Genomic DNA, 26,113 nt, shown 5'->3' on the forward strand with positions numbered 1-26,113 from the left:
GTGTGTGTGTGTGTGTGTATGAGAAATGGGTTCAGAGTGTGCTCTGGGTAACACTGGGCTTGCTAACTGTGATTGCCTGGCCTTGATGTCACATGTATGGGTATGGATTTGCACCCTAGCCTCTCGGCTATTTCAAATCTGTTATTCCTGTATGGTGGACATTGTGATATATACTAGGGCCACCATATAAGAAATTAGCAAAACCCACTCCACATTGGGCCCAGGTGTCACACACTCACACCCAGCTCCACACAGGATACAAGTTACAACCACACACACACACTTGTCATGACTGGGAGTAGAACCCCTACCTAACTAGTTTATTACACTACAACACTACGCAGTTATAGTACTCGCCATGGAGATTACTGGAGAACTCCTTCCCCAAAGATGTATTTCACAATGAATGACATCAGCAGGATTGCCAAAATAGGGAATTTGAAATGTACTGAGTGTGACTAGCCTAAAATTCATTGCTCCCTACAAATACATTGAAACACTCACAAAACATCCACAACTGACATGTGTGAGTACAGAACCCCTAGCAGAGGTCTATATCACACTACAGCATGAAGCTGTTATAGGGCGCACCACGGGGATTACTGGAGAACTCCTTCCCCAAAGGTGTATTTCGCAATGAATGGCATCAACAGGATTGCCAAAGTAGGGCATTTGAAATGTACTGAGTGTGACTAGCCTAAAATGCATTGCTCCCTACACAGGCATTGAAACACACACAAACTATCCACAACCGGCATGTGTGGGTATAGAACCCCTAACAGAGGTCTATATCACACTACAGCAGTACGCAGTTATGGCACACGCTACGGAGATTACTGTGCTACAATTTTCCCAGAGGTGTATTTCTAGGTGGATGACATCAACAGCCTTGCCAAAGTAGAGCATTTCAATTATAGGGAGTGTGACCACCCAAAAAGCATTGCTTTCTTCACATACAGACACTCACAGAAACTTGCCAAGACTTGGGTTAGAACTCTTACCTAACTAATTTATCACACTACAGCAGTACACAGTTATGGAATGCGCCACGGAGATTACTGAGCTGCAACCTTCCCAGAGGTGTATTTCTAGGTGGATGACATCAGCAGCTTTACCAAATTAGAGCATTTCAATTGTAGGGAATGTGATTGGCCTAAAAAGCATTGCTCTCTACACAGACAGACATGGATAGACACACAGACTTGCCAAGGCTGGGGTTAGAACTCCTACCTAACTAATTTATTACACTACAGCAGTACAAAGTTATGGGACGTGTCATGGAGACTACAGGGCTACAACCTTCTCAGAGGTGTATTTCTAGGTAGATGACATCAGCAGTCTTACCAAATTAGAGCATTTCAATTGTAGGGAGTGTGACCACCCTAAAAAAGCAATGCTCTCTACATAGACAGAGATGGACACACATACACACACACACACACACACACACACACACACACACACACACACACACACACACACAGTTGCCAAGGCTGGGGTTAGAACTCCTACCTAACTAGTTTATCACACTACAGCAGTACACAGTTCTGGGACGTGCCATGGAGATTACTGTGCTATGATCTTCCCAGAGGTGTATTTCTGGGTGGATGGCATCAGCAGCCTTGCCAAAGTAGAGCATTTCAGTTGTAGGGAGTGTGACCACCCTACAAAGCATTGCTCTCTACACAGACAGAGATTGGCAGACACACATACAAACACACACAGTTGCCAAGGCTGGGGTTAGAACTCCTACCTAACTAGTTTATCACATTACAGCGAAATGCAGTTATGGGACGTGCCATGGAGATTACTACACTAAAACTCTCCCAAAGGTGTGTTTCACAGTGGATAACCTCAGCATGCTTGTCATAGTGGGGCTATGGGGAGGGCAGTTTGTGTACATTGGCCATAACTCATTCATCTAGGGGTTGACATGCCACATGCAGGCACAACCTAGGTCATATTTCACAGGTACATGTATACAGCTGCTAGATGACTACTTCCTTGTACAATCATGTTGTTCAGCTGTTACGTACACCACATACTCTGTAATGTTGACAGATACTGGTGGCTAGTATCTGTAGTGTGTGACATCTGACCCTCATGTGGCTGTGGTCCTTTGGCTGTGTGCTGGGTGGGACAGGCCTGGATGGCTCCTTGTCACAGTCACCCTCTTCCACACATCTATGTACATCTACCTTTGGCTTATTATAGTGTGTTGTCCTTACATATATGCCTGTATTCCTATCCACTGTGCATGCGAAGCATGAGTGGTGCATACTGAGGAGTGTCTGCACTAACATCTGCGGCTGCCAGATATGTCTGGTACTCTGCTGTTTGCAGACATGGCCTTCATGTGTTTAAGTGTGTGAGCATGCCCAGTATGACCTTTCAGTATGCTGTAGACTGACATTGCCTTTATTTCTCTAAGTGTGTGGCCATGCCCAGTATGCCTGTCTATATTGAATGCGTGGATCGAGTCCAGGTAGTTTGTACTGCAGTGCTGACCTTTGTGTTGTACACCTACAGGTAGCATGCTGTCTCTGCAGGGTATTTGTCGATCATTTGGCATTGACTGTTACTACATTCCTGCATAGGATGGGGGGGGGGGTACACCTGGCTATTTCTACATTTTTACACAGAACTGGCATCTCACTGCCTGAACTGCTGCCATCTGTCTGTGTAGGACGGGGGGGAAGTTACCCATAGGCATCATTCAGAGGTCATAGCACAGCCTTTGTTTGTGTTTGTCTATACCTGTCCTGCTGGCTGTGACTGCCGTTGGGTATGTGAACCCCCCCTGACTGGCATGTGTGAGTCACTTACCCTGTGGGTGTCCCAGTATTGAGGCTGGTACTGTAGGGTTGCCTATGTTGGGTGCACATAGTACACTCCCTACACATGGTTAAGCACAGGTAGTGTAATGTTTGGCATCCCTTTTACTGTATGTGAGAGTCAGAGAGAGGTGTTATTCCCTGGGTCCCTCCTGTGTCAATGTATGTGCTATACATTGCCTCTTTGCCAAGGCCAGGGCATACTGGGCATGCCTCCTTCTGCCTACTGGGGCAGGCTCAGGTTGTTCCTCCTCCGAGTCACTCAGTGGCTGTGCAGGCCTTGGCAATGTTGGGGGGCTGTGTGGCCCTGCCCCATGCTGTTCCTGCTGCAGCTGTTTCCGCAGGATCATTTTGTGTAGCATGGCACATACAAGGACAATCTGTGTACCTGTAGCTGGTGAGTACTGCAAGGCTCCACCAGATGTGTCCAGGTACTGGAACCATGATGTGAGCATCCCGAACACATGCTCTACTATACTTCTGGTCTGTGCGTGTGCCTCATTATGGAGTATATGTTCGTGTGTGTGTGCATTTCTGATCAGTGTCATCATCCACGACTCCAGTACGTATCCAGCATCCCCCACTAGGTGACTGTTAGGTATGTCCCCATTGGCAAGTCTCTGGTACAGCTGCGTCAGATGCCGGGTGGTGCGTTGATGCATATGTGAATGCAGTCTATAGCACCCACTACCTCAGGGTATTCTGCTATTTGGTGGAACAGTTGCATATTGCTGGCCAATGCCTCATGGGTGTTGGGGAAATATAAGTGCTCACCGAGATGTGCTGACATGGCATCCAAGAACTGATGAAGTACCCTGGATGCTGATGCCTGTGAAATCCCCATCATATCCTCAGTTGGCCTTTGGAAGGTACCTGTAGCTAGTATTCATAGGCCTACACATACCTTGGTATCCACTGGGATGGGTTCCCCCCTGTTAGTTCTGTGTGTGAGGCGTGGCCTGCACAGCTCAACAATTTGCTGTAGGAGGTCCTTGTCCATCCTATAGCACTCCACTATCTCCAGCTCATGTAACCCCAGGTAGGTTACCCTGGGTCTGTACACTCTTCTCCGTCTCCTCACTGTGGGTTGGTCGGCAGCATTCACATCCTCACCACCCTCAGCCTCTTCCACAAGTTGTTCTATAATAGCTATTGCAGCCCCTATCATTTTGCTGTTGTGAGTGTTAAACGTTCCCCGCTTGTTTACACCTGTGGTGTAGAGTGTGGGAAAAACTAGAGGAGAATGTGTTTGCATAGTCTACAGTAGTGTTCTAGGCTGGGCTGGTCTGCTGCCTGTGTAATTGGATGATGCATTTCACCTGCCAACTATGCTAGTTCTCCTTGATTACCTTCCAACTGCTGTTTTCCCTTCCCATTGCTTTCTTGTTTAAGCCCGGTGTGGGGGGGGGGGATAGTGCACAAATGTGCACAGTGCTGCTATTTCCAGGTTTAACTTTTGTTTTCTGCCTTTAAAACCCAGTGCGTGGCATGCACACCCACTTAGCCTTTGTAAAGAGTGCTAAGCAGGTTTAGACACACCCCCTAGCTTAGCTGTGCTAAGCTAGGAGCAAACCTGAGCCACAGGGCTCCAGTCCACTTACAGTATGCCTGATACACATCCCCATGATGTCACCTAACTCCTAAGCTTACACCAAGCTATTCCTACTCTTACACTGTTAGGACCTGACTCACATGCTGGGGAAAACTGGGATTCACTATCCTTCCCCTCATTTGCATAGGCATGCCTGCTACTGCATAGTTACATGTCTCACACTGAGCCTCCCACATTAGCAACCACTACTCACTGGCCATGTTGTCTTCTGCCTGCAATTGACTTGCATGGCAGAATACTGATTTTAGTTAGAATGCTTAATTTAGGTTCATATTGTTATTTCCCCCCCTATCCCGTTTGTGCGCCACTGCTCTACGCTTAAACAGCCGAGAGCGGATAAAAAAAAAATAAAAGTTGCTTTCCTGTATTTTTTTTTTACTGTTTGCAATGCCATTGGCCTTATACTTGGCCATTGGCATGCTTACTACATGATATGCAGCCTTTATTTGGAGCTGTCACAGCTCTGTTTTTTTTTTTGCAGAAATGTACTCGGTTACCAACCAAGTACTTTTCTGCAGATAGCACTAGTCCTGCACGGATTTTTGCAAGCTTCCTGGATTGCAAAATCACCTAATTTGCATAGATTTCTCCTGCAAATGGGTTGATTTGCCTACAAGGGCTTAGTCCATGCAGGATTAGTGCAGAAGCGCTCGTGCACGCCTCTGCAGGCTGTTCCTGGGTCGCATGGCAGACATATTGCCTGCTTGAGCTCCTGCACCGATCTTGCACACCCTGCAAGCTATAAAGAATCTGGGGGAGACTCTTTCTATAACAGTTTTTCTTTCAAAAGAATTTCATCTTCATTTTCAACCAATACTTGCTCTAAAATACAACCTTAAAGCATAAAAAAAATCACTGCCATGTACATCTCTGAAATAACATGCCAAAATCTTGTCTTCCTTTTGATTTTTTATGTCCCTGATATGTTCCATTAACCTCACCTCAAAACTTCTATGTTAAGTTGTCAATCTCGCCTTCATTCTTGCTTGATGGGTTCAGAGCCGATCCTCGGCTCCGACTCGGCACTTTGCTAAGCTCGAGAGTCACTTTTACCAGCTTGAGGCAGCCCCATATCCCATGATGCAAGGCGGTAAGTACCCAGATCTCGTTTGCCGCTTCGCTGATGAGGTCCTCCTTTTGCCAGCTCCTGGTAAGTGTTAGTTTTAAACTACTTTTTGCCCCTAAAATTTAACATTTTTCACTTTTCTTTAGAATACCTTTTTTTTACTTAATTGTAAGCCCTTTTCTAACTAAAATTATATTTCCTTCCCCTTCTTTTAGTCAGGCCTTCATTCCCTCCCATCCCCCCCTGTCAGGGTGTGTGTGTGTGAGAGGTTAGTTACTATATAATAGATAACTTTAGTTGTCTGATTGGGACTGTGTTGTTGTGTACTGTTTGTGTACAACTATGTCCAAAGAAAGGGTCTCAGGCTTTAAGAAGTGTGACTCATGCTGTCAGAAGATGTCTCTGACAGACGGTCACACTTCTTGTTTATATTGCCTGGGACCTCTCCACCTGCAGGACTCCTGTGCAATTTGTCATTCCTTTAGCCAGAGAGTCCTGCAGGAGAGGAGAAATAAGTTGATTTTAAGGGGTCTCCTTAAACCGGAGGGCTCTCCGGCCAAATCGGCTCTGAGCAAGACTTCTAAGTCTTCTAAGGCCCAGGCTTCTGTATCTAAGCCGGTGGCCTCGGCTCCAACTCCTTCGGAGTCGAGATCGGCTCCGGCTGGAGCCGATCCTGTCTTGCAAAAATCCATCGGTGCTGATACTGCTATGGTCACATCGGTGTCAGCTCCGACTGGCTCCGACCACCATGTGGCTCAGGCTTCGGTGTCGGCGCCGACCGGCTCCGACACCATTACTGTTATGTCTGTATCGGCTCCGGCTGGAGCCGATGCATCGAGACTTTCATTTGGAGCCAAAAAGTCCTCGGCTCCATCTGGATCTGTGGTTTCTTCGGCTCCGATGGTTCCTTCGAGGAAGAGGTCCAGGTCCCCTTCCTTGGAACCGATACTTTCGGCTCCGGCCTCACCTCTCCTTTCAGAGCGGAGCCATCAGAGCCGATCATCTAGGTCGTCCAGGCTTTCAGACCATGATTTAGAGAGGGTGGTAAGTAGATTATTGAAATCACAGGCACTGGCCCAGATGCTGCATAGTCCGTCTCAACAGACGACTATTAGTCCACACCCTCTTCAAGTTCCTCCTTCGACTCTACCTCAGAGTTTGGAGCTGGAGTCTTCGGGGATAGTTACTGCTATGGCTGAGGGGCGGATACCCCCCCCTTCTGCACCCTCGGCATCTACTCTTATCTCCTCTTTGAGACCTTCCTTGGAGGGATTCGGTTGTCGGGCTTCCCTGGTCTCCTCCGAGGGGGTGAGTGGCATCGGACTCTTGTCCGACCCCGCTCTTCCCCTTGGAGCCTCGGCCTTGGTGAGCTCGGCCCCGACATCTGCCTCGGAGCCTTCCCTTTCAGTGGGCCCTGGAGTCCCAGTTTCTTCGGAACGGGTTCTCTCGGATTTCCCTGGGAGGGGGGCCTTCGAGGTGATGAAGAGTGTGCTGGCCACTGGGCTCAGCCAGCAGTCCATTCCCTTAGCTCCTCCCTCTACAGTGCCTGTCGATATCTCTTCCATCTCTCTTGCTCCCGGACCCAGAGATCCACCGCCTCAGGTTTCCCCACTGGGAATAACCCCCTCTTCCGAGGATTCTCCTGATCAGTCAGGAGATCCTCCGCGCAAGAGGACTTGTAAGAGGAAACACCTAGACTCCCCTGAGTCTATCACTTCAGATACCGCCTTAGATGTGTCGGAGGGATCCCCAAGATCCCCCTCTGAGGATGTCTCCTTTTCAGACATCCTAGAACTCCTAAAACAGAGGGGAAACTGGCCCTCCACAAATCCCTCTGAGGATGAGTCGGTATACCTAGAGGCGTTTGGATCTCGGCCCTCCACCTCCTGGGTGTCTCCGCCTTCGACCCCTTATGGAGGTTATTGCTCGAAAGGCTTGGGCTGCTCCTGACTCTGTAGAGCCAGTTCCTAGGAGGCCGTCTAAATTTATTACTGCCCCTTCGGAAAAGCAATTCCTTAAAGGTGTCCCTGTTGATGCCATGGTGGTGGCGGCTGCCACTAAGAAGGAACTTGCAGATCCTTCCGTACCAGTCCATCCTCCTAATAAGGATTCTAGGACCATGGATAGGTATGGCAAGCGGATGTTCTCTTCAGCGACCTTTGCTATGCGTTCGCTGAACTACTTATGTCACTTCACCAGACTCCAAAGGGACATCCTTAAGGAACTAGGTGAAGTAGTACAGGATCCTACAGCTGCAGGGGCTCAAGAGAAAATTGCTTCTCAGCTAGGAATCCTTAATTCTATAGCTAACTCCTCCATGCGACTGATATCATATGCAGCAGATGGAGCGAGTAGAGCCGCAGGTACAGGGGTGGCTCTTAGACGTCAATCCTGGATGCGGCTCTGTAATTTTGCAGATCCCTTTAAGGCGTCCTTCACAAACTCTCCCTTTGATGGGTCAGCTTTGTTTGGCCCTCAAGTGAAGGATACATTGACCAGGTGTGAACAGGACAGCAAGACTCTTTCTGCCGTAGGGGTCTGTTTTTCCACCCCTTCTAGACCTTACCCCAAAGGACAGAAGGGTGGAAAGATGTGGTTCCGCAAATCCCAAGGAGTCACGCCGGATACACGTGGTCAGTTTACCCCTAGAGGCAGAGGGGGTAATAATAACAGACGCCGCTCTAGAGGCAGAGGGGTCCACAGAACCAGGGAAGCAGAGAGCCTCTCTCTGACAAGCCCTTCCAGCATCCCTGAGATGTTGCCCGACTGTCCATCCTTGGAGGCAGTCGGGGGAAGACTATCGCTGTACCCAGAAGCCTGGCATTCCCTCTCTCAAGACAGATGGGTACAGTCGATTATATCCGAGGGTTACAAAATTCCTTTCGAGGAAAGTCCCTTCTCTCACACAAATTCCCTTCCAGATGTACCACCCGGTCTAAGGGAAGTTGCAGAGTTAGAAGTATTAAAGCTTCTACAAAAAAGAGCCATTCAGCCAGTTACAACAGACCATTTAGAGCCCGGAATCTACTCAAGATTCTTTTTGGTCCCCAAAAAGACGGGAGACTGGAGACCAATATTGGATCTCAGCAGACTCAACAAGTCTGTGAGAAAGACAAGATTTTGAATGGTCACACTTCAGTCAATTTTGCCCTTCCTAGAGAAGGACAACTGGATGTGCTCAGTAGATCTTCAGGACACGTACTATCACATAAAAATTCACAGACGCTCCAGAAGGTTTCTCCGCTTTCGGCTGGGGTCCAGTCATTTCCAATTCAGAGCCCTGCCCTTTGGTCTCACTACAGCCCCCAGAGTGTTCACCAAATGTATGGCAGTGGTCACGGCTCACCTGAGACGTCAAGGATTCCAGGTGTTTCCATATCTCGACGACTGGCTCCTTTCAGCCACCACCAGGCATCAACTTCTTCAAGCCAGGGATTACACACTAAATCTCTGCACTCAATTAGGAATTTCGATCAACTACGAAAAATTCTCCTTATTGCCCTGCCAGTCTATTACCTTCATAGGCGCAAACCTAAACACTGTTCGGATGTCAGCAACCCTCACAGACCAAAGAATCTCAGATATACAAAGTCACGTGAGGATCATCCTTGCCAGCAAAAAGGTGCAAGCCAGAATGGTTCTGAAGGTGTTGGGCCTCATGGCTGCGGCCATTACCCTTCTTCCCCTGGCCCGCTTCTACATGCATCTGCTTCAGTGGATGTTGTTCACTCAGTGGTCTTACCAACAACTTCCAATGCGTCACCAAATCCTGGTGACACAAATTTGCAAGAATCATCTTTCATGGTGGATTACTTCTCCCCAGATTCACCAAGGCAGACCCTTTGCATCCCCAGCCCCGGTAGCCACTGTCACTACGGACGCCTCCCTGATCGGGTGGGGGGGTCATTATCAGGGCAGGATGGTTCATGGGACATGGCAACCGTTCGAATACCACCTGCACATAAATGTCCTAGAGATGAGAGCAGTGCTTTTAACGTTGCAAGCCCTCAACGACTTTCTTCCCTTGGGAACAATTGCAGTTCACACAGACAACATGTCTGTAGTATGGTATATCAACAAACAGGGCGGAACCAAGTCCTACCCCTTGTGTCGAGAAGCTCTCAGACTTTGGCAATGGGCGATCTCCTCTCATCGGTTTCTGGTAGCAACGCATATCCCTGGGAAAACCAACATTCTAGCGGACAGATTGAGCAGAGCTATTCTCATGCCTCACGAGTGGTCTCTCAAACAATCTATAGTGGAGGAGATTTTTCTAGAATGGGGCCGCCCATGTTGCGATCTTTTTGCTACTCCCCAAAACAGCAAATGCCCAGACTTCTTTTCTCTCTTCTCACTGCCAGGCCATCCCCCCAGAGACGCTCTAACCCAGGATTGGCCCCAGGGACTTCTTTATGCCTTTCCTCCCTTTCCGCTGATTCCACAAGTTCTCCAGAAAGCCACCGTTTTGAGAGCCAAAATGATTCTCATTGCTCCCTATTGGCCTCGACAAATTTGGTTTCCGTTCCTCCATCGTCACCTTTTGGTGCAGCCGTGGCATCTGGACCCAGTACCGGACCTTCTGATTCACCAATCGGGTCAGCTGCACTGGTCTATCCCTTCTCTCAACCTCACAGCATGGTTGCTCCACTTCCTTCCTTAGCCAGGCTTCCTATGATCTCTAATCCTGTTAGGGATATCATAGTGGCTTCCCTAAAATCCTCTACTAGAAGGATTTATACCAGCAAATGGAAACGCTTCTCTTGTTGGGCAAAAGCTAAAAATATTGATCCTTTTACTGCTCCAGTTCAAGCAGTTTTGGATTTCTTAGCGGAAATCTTTCACGCGGGCTCTTCATCTTCCACGGTCAAAGTTCAGTTGGCTGCTATCTCGAACTTTCATGTCGGGTTCGCAGATCACAACATTATGTCCCACAGGCTTTGTAGAGCCTTCTTAAAAGGAATCTTTCTCCTTAAACCTCCAGTCAGGAGTCCTCCTCCTCAATGGGACCTAAATTTAGTGCTGACATCCTTGATTCTTCCTCCCTTCGAGCCAGCTGTTTCATGTTCCCTGAGATTTCTTTCATGGAAAACACTCTTCCTGGTTGCTATTACCTCGGCTAGGAGAGTGTCTGAACTTCATGCTCTCTCTGTTCGTCCCCCTTATTTGGTCTTCCACAAAGACAGGGTATCCTTGAGAACTAATCCGACCTTTTTGCCTAAGGTCGCCTCAAAGAGTAATTTGAACCAGTCTATTGACCTTCCTGTATTTTTCCCAAATTACTCTAACAGATCGGAACAAAAATTACATTATCTTGATGTTCACCGCCAACTCAGATATTATTTGGACAGAACAAAACAATTCAGGAAATCTGATCAGCTCTTTATTTCTTATGCTGATAACAAAAAAGGCCTTCCTGTCTCAAAAGTGACCTTATCTAGATGGCTTTCTTCTGTCATCTCTGAAATCTATCAGCTCAGGGGAAAACAGCTGTGCTCGAAACCTAAAGCGCATTCAACCAGAAGCTTAGCCACTTCCACAGCCTTTCAGGCTAGACTTCCATTAGACACTATTTGTGCAGCAGCCACTTGGGCCACTCCTCATACCTTTGTTTCTCATTACAAATTGGATTTGGCCTCCAGGGATAGAGCCAGTTTTGGCTCTACAGTTCTCAAGAGTCTGTTCCATTGAGCCACCCAGGATAGAGGTGCTAGGGACGCGGTCCCATCAAGCAAGAATGAAGGCGAGATTGACAACTTAACATTGAGAAGTTATGTACCTACCATAACGTTCCATGTTAGTTGTCTTCTCTCGCCTTCTTTCTTGCGACCCTCCCTCCTTCCCCCTGGCCTGGACAGACCTTTTTCTCCCTACATGGAAGAATGCTTCTTAGGACCATACAGTTCTGGTCTTCCTAACCCATCCTTCAGGCTTTTTTTCTGCCTTTCTTTCTTCCTTCTGGGAAGTTTTTTATGCTAGGTGTTATTGCCTATAGACAACAAACGAGATCTGGGTACTTACTGCCTTGCATCATGGGATATGGGGCTGCCTCGAGCTGGTAAAAGTGACTCTCGAGCTTAGCAAAGTGCCGAGTCGGAGCCGAGGATCGGCTCCGAACCCATCAAGCAAGAAAGAAGGCGAGAGAAGACAACTAACATGGAACGTTATGGTAGGTACATAACTTCTCATTTTGTTTCACCAATATAAAAGAGACCAGACTGGCATCTTAAGGCATAAATAAACCCCTTGCTGTTACGTGAAAAATGTCCCCTTGGTACATAGTTGATTTTATTTATATATTCAAAGGAACATATTATATATTTGCAAATAGAACAACTGTTGCATTTATAAATGCCCATAGATTTTGGACAAACACTTAAGTTACTTTTTGGTAAGACAAAATTTCCATGAACAAGCATGTCCTTTAAACTTCTTCCCCATTTGTATAACATCATAAGATACTTACTCAAAATTTTACTCAAATCTCCAACTTTGTGGAGAAAATTCCAATAATATCTTACAATACTACTAACTTCTTCACTTTGAATGTTATACGTGCTAACAAATTACGTTTGTTCATTCTTGTTTTCACCATTCTCTCTGCCCACACATTGACCCACAACCTATCACGAACATTGTTTTTGATTTTAACACAAAAGGTTTTTGCTTAGCTTCTTCTATTGCTTTCCTACTCTATCCTGTATTATAAAACATAATGGAAGTATTATATATTTCTTCCCACAAATTTGTCTCAATATTACATATTCTAGATAATCTTAATATTTTACCATGTGGCACAGATGATAGAACATGGGGGATGACACTAGTGGCATACAGGTACTGGCTTCTATCTAAGAATTTCCTATGTACCCCAGTACAAATTTTGCCATGATCTAAACCCTTAAGTGTCAGATCTAGATTATAGACTTGGGTTCCATATAGTAGCCCATCAAAAGAAAAATGGAATGTATTTTGTTGTAAATCAGCAACAAACTGCAAAATTTCACTCTTACCCCCTTCACATATAAAAAATTAAATCATCTATAAAATGAAAATAATATTTTACATAATTCTTAAAATTACATTTATACAAACGTACTAATTCAAAATGAGCCATGAGTAAGTTTGCATACTTGGGGGCAAATGGTGTCCCCAATGCTGTTCCCTGTTTTTGCCTAAAAATGTCATTATTATATGTAAAAAAATATTACTTAAAAATAAGTCAAATCAACCAAATAATTTATTAAGGGACTATCCCCCCAAAAATACATTATAGCATAAAGTCCATCCTAATGTTGGACTGATTTTAACATCTAATGTTATCCAATGCATGTTCTTATTCCACTTAACATGATAAATCTTATCCAAAAAATCAAAACTGTCCTTAATATAGGATGGAATTTTCAAAACATATGGTAAAAAAAAATGATGTAACAAAAGCCCATCTCCATGTAAGAAATATTTGCAAGCTGAAATAATGGTACATCCTGGTGGATTATTCATGTCTTTGTGCAGTTTAGGCAAACAGATAAATGTAGCTAGAACACACATTTTTATGTACTTCATCATCTGTAAAATACCCTAGCCTCACACCTTTTTGTAGCAGTTCTTGAAACTTAGTTATAGCTTGTTTATAACTTTTCATGTCACTATTTTCATATGCATGTTTATTCTGTAAATGCTCCAAACACATTTTGTGGTACTGACGATTAATGTCAAATTATAGCAAATATTGATCTTATTATATAACAACTTATCACACATTTCATTCATGGCAAATTTTGACATTGAATTAAAATATATATATTTTTTTTCATTAGAATAGAGGGGAATATATATGCTTTTCATAGGCACAGCAGAAGTTTTAACAGAACAATAAGCATTATTTTCCACATGTTCCATTGACATATTCAAATCTGAAAAACAAGAATGAAAACTTTCTTCCATAGAAACATCAGCACATGGTAACTTAACATCACTATTAGCATAAAAAACTTAAGGTGCAACTTACCAGGTGCCAATACCTGTATGCTACTAGTTGTCACCCCCCATGCTCTATCATCATTGCCATATGGTGAATTTTTAAGATTATCTAGAATATGTAATGTTGAGACAAATTTGTTGGAAGAAATATATAATTAAATTTCATCTGGGGAGCCCACCAGGAGTCTGTTCAAATTCAAGATGTGTGGTCACCTTATAAACACAACCTTTAAAGCATCATGAAAAAGATAAGGCACCGATCTTAAAATTAAAGGCATTCAAAAGCATGGGCACACTGTAATGCATTTTAAGGAGTTCCATTTTAGCATGGTAATTAACAAACCAGTACATGCCTTTCACCTATGTAGTGAATCACTGAGCATTTGGGAATGGTCACTAAATCACAGAATGGTACTTTAAATAGTAAATACTCAAGGGAAACAATGTTTTCACATACTGTTTGAGCAGATCTCTGAAACTCACATGTAAATGGAGGAATTTCTTCAGATTACAAGTTTGTTGGAAGATTCCACAAATGGTTTCCATACAAAGAGCACAATGGATTCTAAGGTACTGTTTTTGCCTCTCAAATTCTGTAGCTGAAACTATGGATGCATTTTCCTTCCATTGGCCCAATAACCTTTGCTTTAAATTTAGTCTGATAACAAAAACAAATCTACTGAAAGCCAGAAGGGACTTAATGAATCTTATTGATAGCTTCCAAACAACCAAAACAACCATGATTTGCAATCATGCTTTACCTATGTTCTTTTAAACAGTACTGTTACAGCAAGTGGGCATTGTTAGACAGCCATACCAAATCTCTGATTCTGCATGACATAAGGTCTTGCAGTTGATTCCTGATATCTCAAATTTTCAAAAGTTTTACACATCATGAAAGATGCCAGAAAAACATCCAGAAGCAAGTTTTACTTAGCTTAATGGAAGAATATTTTATTTTGGGCAACTTATAATTTTTTGACTCTGATTACCTGACACCTCCACAACTGCTTGGCAACTTTCATCATCTCTGCAAGTCTGGCTTTGCTTACTCATCATTAAAGTGCAGCATATGCTCTTAGAGATGTTTATTTTAGAGATAACTGTAGCATTACAAATCCTTATCCATGGTGATTAGTCAATGGTGGATATCCAGAGCTTTGTGGTTGTTTCCAGTCAAATGAGCTCCTCTTCCTCTGCCCCATGATGTTACTCTGAAGACAGCTGGTAAAGGAGCATATAGTGTAATTTTTCAGTTCTTTGTACTGCAGAAGTGATGGATCATCAGTTTGTTTATCTGTCAATCCCTTCCATTAAGCTTCCAAAGGAGAATAATAAAGTTTACTGGGGCTGGCAACTAATTCCTGTTCCAGCTGTGATAAAGCCATAGCAGCATCATTTATCAGTAAGCATACTCTCACTTTGGCTAATATGGAGTTACAGTTAACTCTAACCCCTTCTGTAACTCATCTGATAGCACTCTGTTTCAAGACAATAGAGAAGCTGCCTCACACTGTCACAGCACGACTTGGTATGTGAAAGATTTAAGTACTTAATGAGACTGGAGACGTCTCTGTTACTGAATAATATATGCCATAAGCATGACATGCACAACTCCATAGCACAAAACACCTCCACTGTAATTACCTAAGCCAAGGTGTTTAAATAGTCACTCCTAAAGCCTCAGAGTTAGAACTAAGAATGTTAAGCAAGCATACCATATCTCTAGAGCATCAGCATATACTTTGAAAGCCAATACATGTATATCAGAGAGTCACATGGATGCGTGCTACAAGCTGTTAAGGCCTGCAATGGATTAATTCCTCAAAGAAACACTTTGTTGACAACTCTATTTTATGATGCATTAATACTACCCTCATGAGGCTGGACAGGAATAGTGTACAGTTAGTTGTCTTTCTGGAGTCTTATTGATTCTTTCCATCCTGACAAATACAACTAGGAATTGGTGGTTTCCCACATTGAGGTGAATTACTTTAGCCTTCCAACCTTAGGAGAACTGGTACAGAATGATATGATTGATTTTGCTAAGCATGTGACAGAAACTCAGTAGTTTTTTACGTGGTATCTCACATTCACACATTGGCTTAGTAGCAGGTGTCATCTTAAGGGATCCAGTATGTATGTATGTAGTTTAAGATAAGATGTCTGATAGGCTGTCATGCTTTGACAGGGAAAATCTACAACTCTCTTACTGGAATTTTAAATTTCTGGTGGAAGCATTTGTTGCCCTTATGGTGCCTTTTTCTCAGCAGAGTCTGCATTCTTGACATTCCCACTTAGAAAATTCCAATTCAGAACAGAAGCTCTCCTGCAACTTGAATACACATATGATGTAGTAAGAAATACAGTGCAATGAAATCACCCACTCTTTTCCTGGATTTAGTGTCTGGCATGCATTCAGCCTACAGGCAAATCTGTGGAGTATCTGTCTTTATTAGGGCTCTCTAGTGTCAAAAGAGATTTATTGTGACTACATTTTAAAATCTTGGAAATCCAACTCAGCATAAACAAAATCAGTTGTCATTTCATATCTACTTACATATCCACCAACATGTCCTGTACTGATCTTGATAGCTACCTTTAATGTCTTAATAGCCCCATAAATTCAAATACATGTGTTTTAAATAAACTGGTTCACCTACACTGCAAACAAAAACATATAATGCTTCCATGAACTTGTAGATATGAAATAACTTGAACAGTCAGTGAACATTCCAACTAGAGGCAAAATATCCTGGATCCTGTCCTTACCAATATTGTCCCCTGTTGTACAACTCCACCAGTATCATTCTCCATTTTTAAATTGGACCAGAAGTTGGTGATTTTCCCTTAAGGCTGGAGTGCTGCCCATTTCATTACATTGGTGTTCAAGGACTATAAAGAGAGCTAAGGCCTTTACCTTTGAGTTCTACTCTCACCTAAATAGTTATATAGTGAAAGTAGGATCTACCCCCATCAAATACTTGGAGAAATTTAAAAACAAATAATTATGGTGGAGTTATATAAATAAACTGCAAAAAAGGAAGAAAATATAAAGTTCTTAAAGGAGATCACATACTCCCCATTTTAAGAGGGCACTCAAACATGTTTTCAAAGAATTTAAGGCAGCAGTGAAAAACACATAGCTAATTATGAAATGAAATGCCCACTTATTCCAAAAGTTATTATAAATCCTTCTTTAACTATGTTAGAAATGTAAGAAAAAACACCTGTCAAGTTTCTGAACTGATCTACAGTGATATTCTGATAAAAAAGAAATAGCTAATATCCCAGCTGACACGTTTTAAATTCATCTTACCCAGAATCAAAACAGCTCCATGATTCATCAGTCCTGACCCCATGATCACTTGGAAACAAGTACCGCAGCCCTTTCTAAGACAAAGAACACAACTTCTATGAGCCCTGATAACATTTTAGAAAACTTAATAATCAGTCTATTAAAAGCCTGAAGAAGAGCCATTATAATGTAACTATGTCAATTACAGATCCATTAGTCTTAACAGCTTTGTTTGTAATGCTATGGAATATATAATTTCCGACCTCATAAACCTAAACAATGATGACCTCTTAGCCCTCGACTACATCTCATTGGCTTTGTCAAAGGAAGTTATTGCCTTTTTAACCTTGTAAAATTCTTAAAAAGGGTAACTACAGCAGTTGACATCAGTTATAATGATTCACACAGAATACTTGGACCTGCCAAAGCTTTTGATATTATTCCCCATGCAGCCATTGTTGACAAACACTGAACCTAAACATCAATCCCCTTATAGTGAGGTGGATAGCAAATTGGTTATTGGACAGAGCACTTGTCATTAAGGTTTCAGGTACCACCTCTGAAATAAACATGTCACAAGTGGGGTTCCCTAAGAAGTCCTCTTTTATTTGACATTTCTATTTCTGAACTACAGTCTAGTATCCCAGGTCTGTTGTTTGAAAATGCACAGAAAAGAAAGTACTTTATGTGCAGGTGGAATGGCCAAACAACTGGTGAAAGAACAGTAGTTTCAAACTTAATGCCAAAAATGCAGTATAGTCCATTTGGTAAAATAAATAATTCCTCCACATGCCACATAGATGACACACCTGTGAAGACTGGCACTGTTTATTAGAGATCTAGGCACTCTTAAGGATTACTTCTATCATGTTATAATCATGTCTCCACTGTAGTTACAAAATCCTTTTTTTTCTGGCCTACCTAATAACCAAGTGCATCTCATCCAGAACCAAAGAAGTTTTACTTCTACTGTATTCATCTGTTCCATATCATTGCTGAATATAGCATTCCTTTTGGTTTGCACCTATCAAGACATTCCATTGAACAGTAAGTAGACATGCCAGAAGCTCCTGACCAAAAAAGTCACAGGCCTAAAGTCCCTAAGTTATTGAGACTGATGGACCACCACCTCTGTCTGTATTCTCTGTATTATTTTTCTATTGACTGTTCTCGATCTCTCTCTCTCTCTCTCTTTCTCTCTATCTGTGTATTCATTTTTCCATTGGACTCCACTGAAATAGTCTATATTTGACTGTTTGGACTAAGAAATACCCCAACCTCATAGACCATCTCACTTTACACAAAAAGGGCCTGTGAGAAGGAACAAACCTGGGAAGGTAAAAGGGGAAAAGGTAGGCAACAAAGTAGGGAAAGGAAGAGGTAAGTCCCCTTCCCATAGGAAAGAAATGGCCAGTACTATGTCCTCAGTTTTCATCCTCTTTCTTTTCATTCTTTCTTTCCATCTCATCTCTTGGGAGCAGGTTCCTCCAGTTCAAGCAGAATTAGTTCAGCAAGATTACTTGCAGGTGGATAATATAAATGATAACTGTAGGCCACAAACTGGAATTCAGAGCAATTCCTCCCTTTATATGGATGCCGCCAGTTACTCCTGACCAGACTCTGCTGGTACTACTGTAATACTTTAACTTCTTTGTTATGGGTCAGTGTAGAGAGTCCCTTTGGAGGAACAAGGAAAATCATTTTATTTCAGGCTTTCCCTGATCCCGAAGAAGGATGGCATATAGAGACCCATCCTGGATCTATCAAGAATAAACAAGTTGTTAAGGGTGATCAAGTTCATGATGCTGTCCTTCAAGTCTCTATTGCTTTCTTTGAGGTGTGTTGGATCACTTTGGACCTTAAGGACACATATCTCTACATAACCTTCTACAAGGAATATAGTACCTCAGACTGAAGATGGGACAAGGCCACTAATGGTTTATTTCCATTCCATTTTATCTTTTTAAGGCTGCCATGGTGTTTATGAAATATCTAACCCCAGTGTTCATATATATAAGAATGAAGGGATACATTTATGCCCTTTCATGGGCAGCAATCTCATTGAAGCACCTTAAGCCGAGGGCATTCAGAGGACCATGAAGTATCTGATCCATCCAAACTTATGTCTAACTTTTCTTAAATGAAGCCTTTTTCCAAAATCTCAAATATTTTCTTAGGGGCTTTTTTGAAAAAAGTTAATTGTGCCTTTCTAAGGGTAGAGCACTTCAGGAGAAAGTGTACTTTGCAGGTTTGACACAGAAATCACATATATCAGCCAAGATCTTCATGTGGTATTATGTTATATGCCTTTCCCATCCAGGCGGTCTTCTTCACCAGACTGCACATGTGAAAACTTCAGTGGGAATTTCTCAAATCCCTTCAGTTAAGAAAGCGCTATCCTACCGGATCCTGCTGTTGAATAATCCCAGGGCACATCTATGGTGGTCCTACAGGGGGAATATACCCTTACTATTTATACCTCAAACTTTGCTTATTGGATGAATTTGGTGTAGATGAAGGTCCATATAGCATGAAGCAAATCCATGCTTTTCATACATATTAGCCTAAATGAGGTGATGGACTTTATCTTAGGTAATCTGTTTTACCTCTTAGTTGAATAACATACTTGAGCAGTCGGAAAACATTGGTAATGCAGAAAAACTGTGTGTGAAAAAAATAAACTGGGATTTGTTATTAATCAAAATATCAAAGGCATCTTTATCTTGTTTTAGATATTGCAGGGTATTTTCGCCAGCAATTTTGATCTCTAATTAGTATATTTTATTTTACTACCAACAGGCAGTGGTTGGAGAAGGAATTTGTTACTGCAGTAAATTCCCATCGGCAAACAGTAAAAGCAAAAGTTCAGCACCCATTGGGCCTTTCAGCTGCAGCAGCAATAGCTACTGTTCTTCATTACTGGTACCAGGATTCTCCTTCCGGGGAAATTATCTCACTAGGAGTTATTAGTGAAGGTACTTTCTTTTTATTTACTTGTTAACACTTCGTGTCTTTAAGCAAATTATGCAAAGAGCATCAGTGCCAAGATTTTGTTTTTCACTGAGACCTTCTAAAATAGCATAGCAAATATGCTTTCTACTTATCATTATCTATCCTATGCCAGCATGATGTTCTTCGTCTCACATTGCTGCAGTCATAACCTGTGGGTAGTCCGCTGTCCTCGGTCGGCCCGAATACCAAAGTGTTAGGCTGGCATCGGTCATAGTCGCTCTGATCTGACGTCAGTACGCAGTGGTACTAAAGTGCATGACCGACGCCATATCCTCAATCTTTCTTGCCGCATGGTCCGAAGCAGAAGCAGCGTTTGCAAGTGCCGTTCGGCGTCCTGAAATTTTCGTATTCTGAGTTTCAGACCGAAGACCAAGTTGGGCTAAGTACCCCGTTGGGGAATATTTTTGTCTTTTCTTGCCTCAGTTAAATCCGGATGTCAGAAAAAGTTAATAATTGTATTTCTTGTGGGAAACAGATACCTCATAGGGACTACCACTCTCTGTATTCCTTGCTTGGGGCCTGAGCACGGCGTAGTCGGGTGTCGCTTGCGCTAGATTTAATAAGGGCACCATTAAACGCAGGTTAGATTGTGCTAGACTTGGTTTGGAAACCGGTGCAACTCCAATATGCCGTCGGATCCTCCGACGCCCGCTACCGCTAAGAAGCGAAAAGAGAAATCGTTAAAGTCTAAGCAGGATGAGTCGTCCGTTGCGGACGCCGGTTCTTTGGAAACTACGGTGGAATCTGTGGATCCAGCCGAGGTTTCAGCTGAGTCTCAGGGGGAGCCTTTAATATTGCAGGAATTGGCCTCTCAGGAGTCAGGTCAGGCCGAGGGGCCTCTCAAGTTTCTGTAGTCCCTTCTTTACATAAGGTTGTTAGGCCTTCTACTTCTGTCACTAAAGCACCTTCTAAAGCTAGGCCTGGTATTTCTGGCACAGGCGTCAGCCCTAGTTCTGCAGGCTCTGTTCCTAAAAACATATGCTGAAAATGGCAGAGGATTTGATTACTTTAATCAGAGGTTCTATGCCCCCTCCAGATAAGAGGCCTAGGGTAGAGACAGAGGTGGAGGGTTTGGAGCATTCCTCAGATTACTCTGAGTCTTCAGCTGAGGACATTCAGGATTTTCCTCCCTATTCTGATTCGGATGCAGAGGACTCCTGTCCTTCTGCTTCTCCTCCAGAGGATTTTTCTTTTCTGAAACCCTGCATTCATTGAGGGAGCATTTTAAGTGGGAAGGTCAGGATTTCTCCGATTCTCGTAAGAGGCTTAGGGAATTTTTGTTTTACCACAGCATAGGCCCTTGGCCATTCCCCTGTTTTGGATGTTGTTCAGGATGTTTTTCTGAGGCTTCCCTTAATCCTGATTCTTTACCTCCGGCCCCTGTCAAGCCAGACAGGTATTACAGAGTTCCAGAGGCTCATAAATATTTATATAAGAGTCCTAGAGCTGACCCAGAAACTATTAGCCAGGGACCTAAGGGTGTCAGGGCTTCTGTAGTAAAGAATCCAGTTCCTCTGGATAAAGATTCTAGAGCTTTGGATAGGTGGGGTAAAAAAGTGTATACCTCCTCCATACTAGCTATGAGGGCTTTGAATTGCCAGTTTCATATGCTGAAGTACCAGAATTTTCTGTTAAGTCAGTTGAAATCTAAGGTAGATGCTTTAGCTGAAGGTATAGAGTGTAAGGAATTGCAGGATTTAGTTCATGCCTCTGATCAGGTAGGTAAGCATTCCTTGCAGTGTGGCTTTGATGCTCTTCAGGCTTCTTCCAGGCTGGCTGCCACTGCTTCAGTTATTTGTAGGCATGCCTGGCTTAAGGATCAGAATTTGTCAGAGCATGTTAAAGCTCAAATTTTGGATGCTCCCCTCCAATCTGAAGTTCTTTTTGGTTCTCCTGTGGAGTCAGTTTTGAAGAAAATGGAAAACAAAGCTAAGTCCATGCAGACAGTTAAGGAATTTTTACAAGTGCAGCCCCTTAAGTTTAGCAGAAATTGGCCTGCAAAAGGATGGGCATATCCTTCTTCCGATTACCAGTCCAAGGGCAGATCTAGACGTGGTAGGGGCAGAGCTCATGCTCAGGGTTCTTTCAGACCTAGGACATGGAGTTCTCCTGCACAATCTTCTGGTGATAGCAGGGGTCAGCCTTTTCGTAAACAGACCCAATGACCTGTATCTCCAGCTGCCAGATTCCTCCTGTCTGGCAGCTCCTCTAGGAGGAAAGTTGGCACTGTTCAAGCAAAATTGGCTTTTGGTCACCCAGGACAAATGGGTGTTGGACATTATAGATCGGGGCTACAAGTTTTATTTTCACACCTTGCCTCCTTTCAAAGGCATGCCGGACGTACCTCCTCAGCAAAGGCTGGAGGCTCACAAACAGATTTCTTTACTTTTAAAAATGGGGGCTATTCAGGTGGTACCTCCGTCAGAAGTAGGCCTAGGATTTTATTCTCGCCTGTTCCTTGTGCCAAAGAAGGGGAACACTTGGAGGCCAATTCTGGATTTGTCTATTCTCAACACATACCTAGACATCCCAAAATTCAAGATGTTAACTTTACAGCAACTTCTGCCTCTGTTAGGCAAAGATCACTGGATGGTAACTCTGGATCTCAAAGAGGCTTATCTGCACATTCCTATCAGGCCCAGTTGCAGGAGGTTCCTGCGTTTTCGGGCTGGTACTTTTCAATATCAGTTTTCTGCATTGCCCTTTGGCTTATCTACTGTGCCCAGGGTGTTCACAAAGGTCCTGGTTCCTGTGATAGCCTTCTTAAGACTAAGAGGAATACAAATTTATCCTTATCTGGACGATTGCCTGATTCTTGCTCAAGACAAAGTCACGTTACTTCAGCATCTACAGTATGCTATGGCAGTGTTAAGGTGCCTAGGGTATTCTGTGAACGAAACAAAGTCCAGTCTAGTACCCTCTCAGGACATGTGCTTTCTGGGTGTGAGACTGAATACAGCCTGTCAGATGGCTTTTCTGACGCCGGACAAACAAAGAAATCTTCCCCTATACTTTCAGCAATTATCCCTTCTGTCCAGGCTGACTGCAAGGACAGTCCTTCAAGCCTTGGGGTTCATGGCATCTTGTATTCTGGTACTTCCCAATGCCAAACTACATATGAGGAAGCTACAATGGTATCTCAAAAGCGTATGGACTCAACACTGCCACGATTTGGACACTGTCATTCAGATAATACCTTGCATCCAAAGGGAGTTTTTGTGGTGGGCTCAGGAATGTCACCTAAACAAGGGACTCTCTGTGACCCGACCAGAGGCAAGTCAGATCCTAACGACAGATGCCTCGGACATGGCTTGGGGAGCACATTTCAATGGGAGATGGGTTCAAGACACGTGGCCTCCCAGACTACAGCATTTGCATATCAACATGAAGGAGATGTTAGCAGTCCAATTTGCTCTGATGGCTTTCAAGGATCTACTTCAACCAGGACAGGTGTTGATTCAAACAGACAACACAACAGTCATGTAGTACATCAACAAGCAGGGGGGAACCCATTCGTACCCTCTTTGCAGACAAGCTATGATTTTGTGGGAGACTGCTCTGAGTCTGCACCTCACTCTTCAAGCAAGGTTTCTGCCAGGAGCACAGAACTCCTTAGCAGATGTTTTGAGCAGGCAACTGGTGGACCCCCACGAGTGGAAATTGGATCCTCATGTATTTCAACAGTTGACAGTGGCTTGGGGAACTCCAGACATAGATCTGTTCGTGTCCCCACAAAATTTCCAACTGCCAAAATATTGCACAAAGATGTTTCACCCAGAAGCTTGGAAAGTGGATGCTCTATCTTTCAGTTGGAACAACCTTCACGTCTATGCCTTTCCTCCTCTGCCTCTCCTTCCCAAGGTGCTCTTGAAGGCCAGACAGGACAAGCCTTGCATGATCCTTATAGCTCCAGATTGGCCACGTCAGCACTGGTACCCCTTGCTGAGGAGTTTAGTTCAGGAGCCTCCTTGGCCTTTGCCAACAATTCCAAACCTTTTGTCTCAAGAAAGCAATCATTTCCTCAATGTCAGGATACAGTCCCTGCATCTGACAGCCTGGCATATTCTGTTTTAGACCCTGGGGGGTCGCAGCTTCCTCAACAAGTTTTAAATGTCATTTTGGAAGCCAGGCGGCCTAGTACAAGGAAAGTTTATGCTGATAAATGGAGGAGATTTTTCTTTGGAGCACAGCAAAGAGCTTTGATGTTTCACGCCCTAATTTGAGTGTTACACTACAGTACCTTACAGACTTACTAGACAAGGGTTTGTCTTTCTCCTCCATGAAAGTTCATGCTGCAGCCATTTCTGCTCACTATGACTGTGATCCACCATTATTTTCTCACCCTTTGTTTAAGCAATTTCTTAGAGGGGCAAAGAACATAAGACCCCACGTAGAGCTCCTACTCCTTCCTGGGATCTCAATTTTGTGTTGGAAAAACTGACTTTACCTCCTTTTGAACCTGCAGCTACATCTGAGTTGAAGTTTTTGTCTTGGAAGACTGCTTTTTTGTTGGCCATTACGTCTGCTAGGAGGGTATCTGAATTACAGGCTCTAATGGCAGTTGAACCCTTCCTAATATTTCATAAGGATAGGGTATCCTTGCGTACTAACCCTTCTTTTATGCCTAAAGTTGTTTCTGATGTGGCCTTGAACCAATCTGTTCATTTGCCTACTTTTTATGCTGACCCCCAAAATAAAGGGGAAAACATTTTGCACACTTTGGATATTCACAGGCAGTTACGTTATTATTTGAGCAGAACTAAAGGGTTCAGGCAGTCTCAACAGTTATTCATTTCTTTTGCCTTGGGTTCACAAGGAAAACCTGTTTCAAAGCAAACTATTTCTAAGTGGATTAGCCATTGTATTGCTTTTTGTTATTCCCATCATGGAAAGGAGGTTCCGGCTGGGATTAGACCTCATTCCACTAGGGCTACTGCCACTTCTACTGCTTTTTTGAGGGGAGTAGCTACTAAGGATATTTTGGAGGCAGCTACTTGGAGTTCAGTGCACACTTTTACTAAACATTACCATCTCCCTCTTTATTCCAAGTCTAGGGCTGGGTTTGCCACTGCAGTTTTACAGGGCATGTTAGCAGCTCCTAGTGCCTTTTGATTTTGCCAACCTCCCTTACCTTTGCTTTGGGATTCTACCCACAGGTTATGACTGCAGCAATGTGAGACGAAGAACATAGTACAGTTTTGTACCTACCATAAATGTAGATGTTTGAGGATCCACATTGCTGCAGTCCAATTTACCCTCCCTCCTTCCCCTCTGTGGTTTAGGGTTGCTGTGTTGCTTTTGGGGTAATTATTTTGTCTGTAATTGGTGGTTGGGTATTTTCTATTTTTGGCTATGGCCTCTTTTTTTTGGGCCTTCTGACATCTGGGGCAAGAAAGACTGAGGATATGGCGTCGGTCATGCGCTTTAGTACCACTGCGTACTGACGTCAGATCAGAGCGACTATGACCGACGCCAGCCTAACACTTTGGTATTCGGGCCGACCGAGGACAGCGGACTACCCACAGGTTATGACTGCAGCAATGTGGATCCTCGAACATCTACATTTATGGTAGGTACAAAACTGTACTTTTTCTCTAGCAGTGTCAGAGCACACCTGTTGCATTGGCAGTGTCAGACTCATTGTGGAGGCCTCTTATTCTAACAGCATGTTTAATTAAATACAAGCTTGCTTCTTTCCAATTTTTCTTTCACCTACATCTTTCATCTTCAGAGCCATTGATCACCTTACTGTATTTTTGTGTGTGTGTTGTAGTTAGCTGTTTTTGTTCCTCAGAACCAGACAGGTGTATAACTTACTGCTGCGCAGAGATCCATATAAACAGTTAAAGTAGTCCTTTGTTTCTGACGGTTGTAGTAAATGTACACTATTGCAAATTCCAGGTTTTTCAACTGGAATGGGCAGTACAAAAGCCTGAATCTGCAATAACGTGTATATGAACTTTTTCTTCTCCTGGGAGTTCTTGTAAGTAGAAGTATAATGCTTCTGGATTTTGTTGGATTGCTCTTGAATGTATATCCTTTTTTCTAATCTGTTTTTAGACTGAACGCAGTAGACCACCCCTTGCCACAGTCATTGATGTATGAGGCATTTTTGCTTTATTCATTGAACCATATGGATATATATATATATATATATATATATATATATATATATATATATATATATATATATATATATACATATGTGTATATACTGCAAAGAAGAAGGTAAACTACATTGATTCTATCAGTACCTGTCAGATTCTTTGTGCTAACTTGCTTCACTGGAAACTGATTGAATTTCAGATCTT

General features: G+C 43.3%; 1 protein-coding gene across 4 annotated transcripts in view; it reads left to right on the top strand.

The window, feature by feature from the left end:
• MDH1B (malate dehydrogenase 1B) overlaps positions 1-26,113 on the top strand; it is a 446,421-nt gene that overhangs the window by 283,633 nt on the left and 136,675 nt on the right. For all 4 annotated transcript variants that reach the window (XM_044078250.1, XM_044078249.1, XM_044078248.1 and 1 more), the window contains one exon: positions 19,590-19,765. In XM_044078250.1, coding sequence (XP_043934185.1) covers positions 19,590-19,765 — 176 coding nt within the window. The remainder of the gene's footprint in view (positions 1-19,589; positions 19,766-26,113) is intronic.

Source organism: Protopterus annectens, chromosome 7.part0 (assembly GCF_019279795.1).
Source record: "Protopterus annectens isolate FY-2018-M chromosome 7.part0, PAN1.0, whole genome shotgun sequence".
NCBI classification, from domain to species: Eukaryota; Metazoa; Chordata; order Ceratodontiformes; family Protopteridae; genus Protopterus; species Protopterus annectens.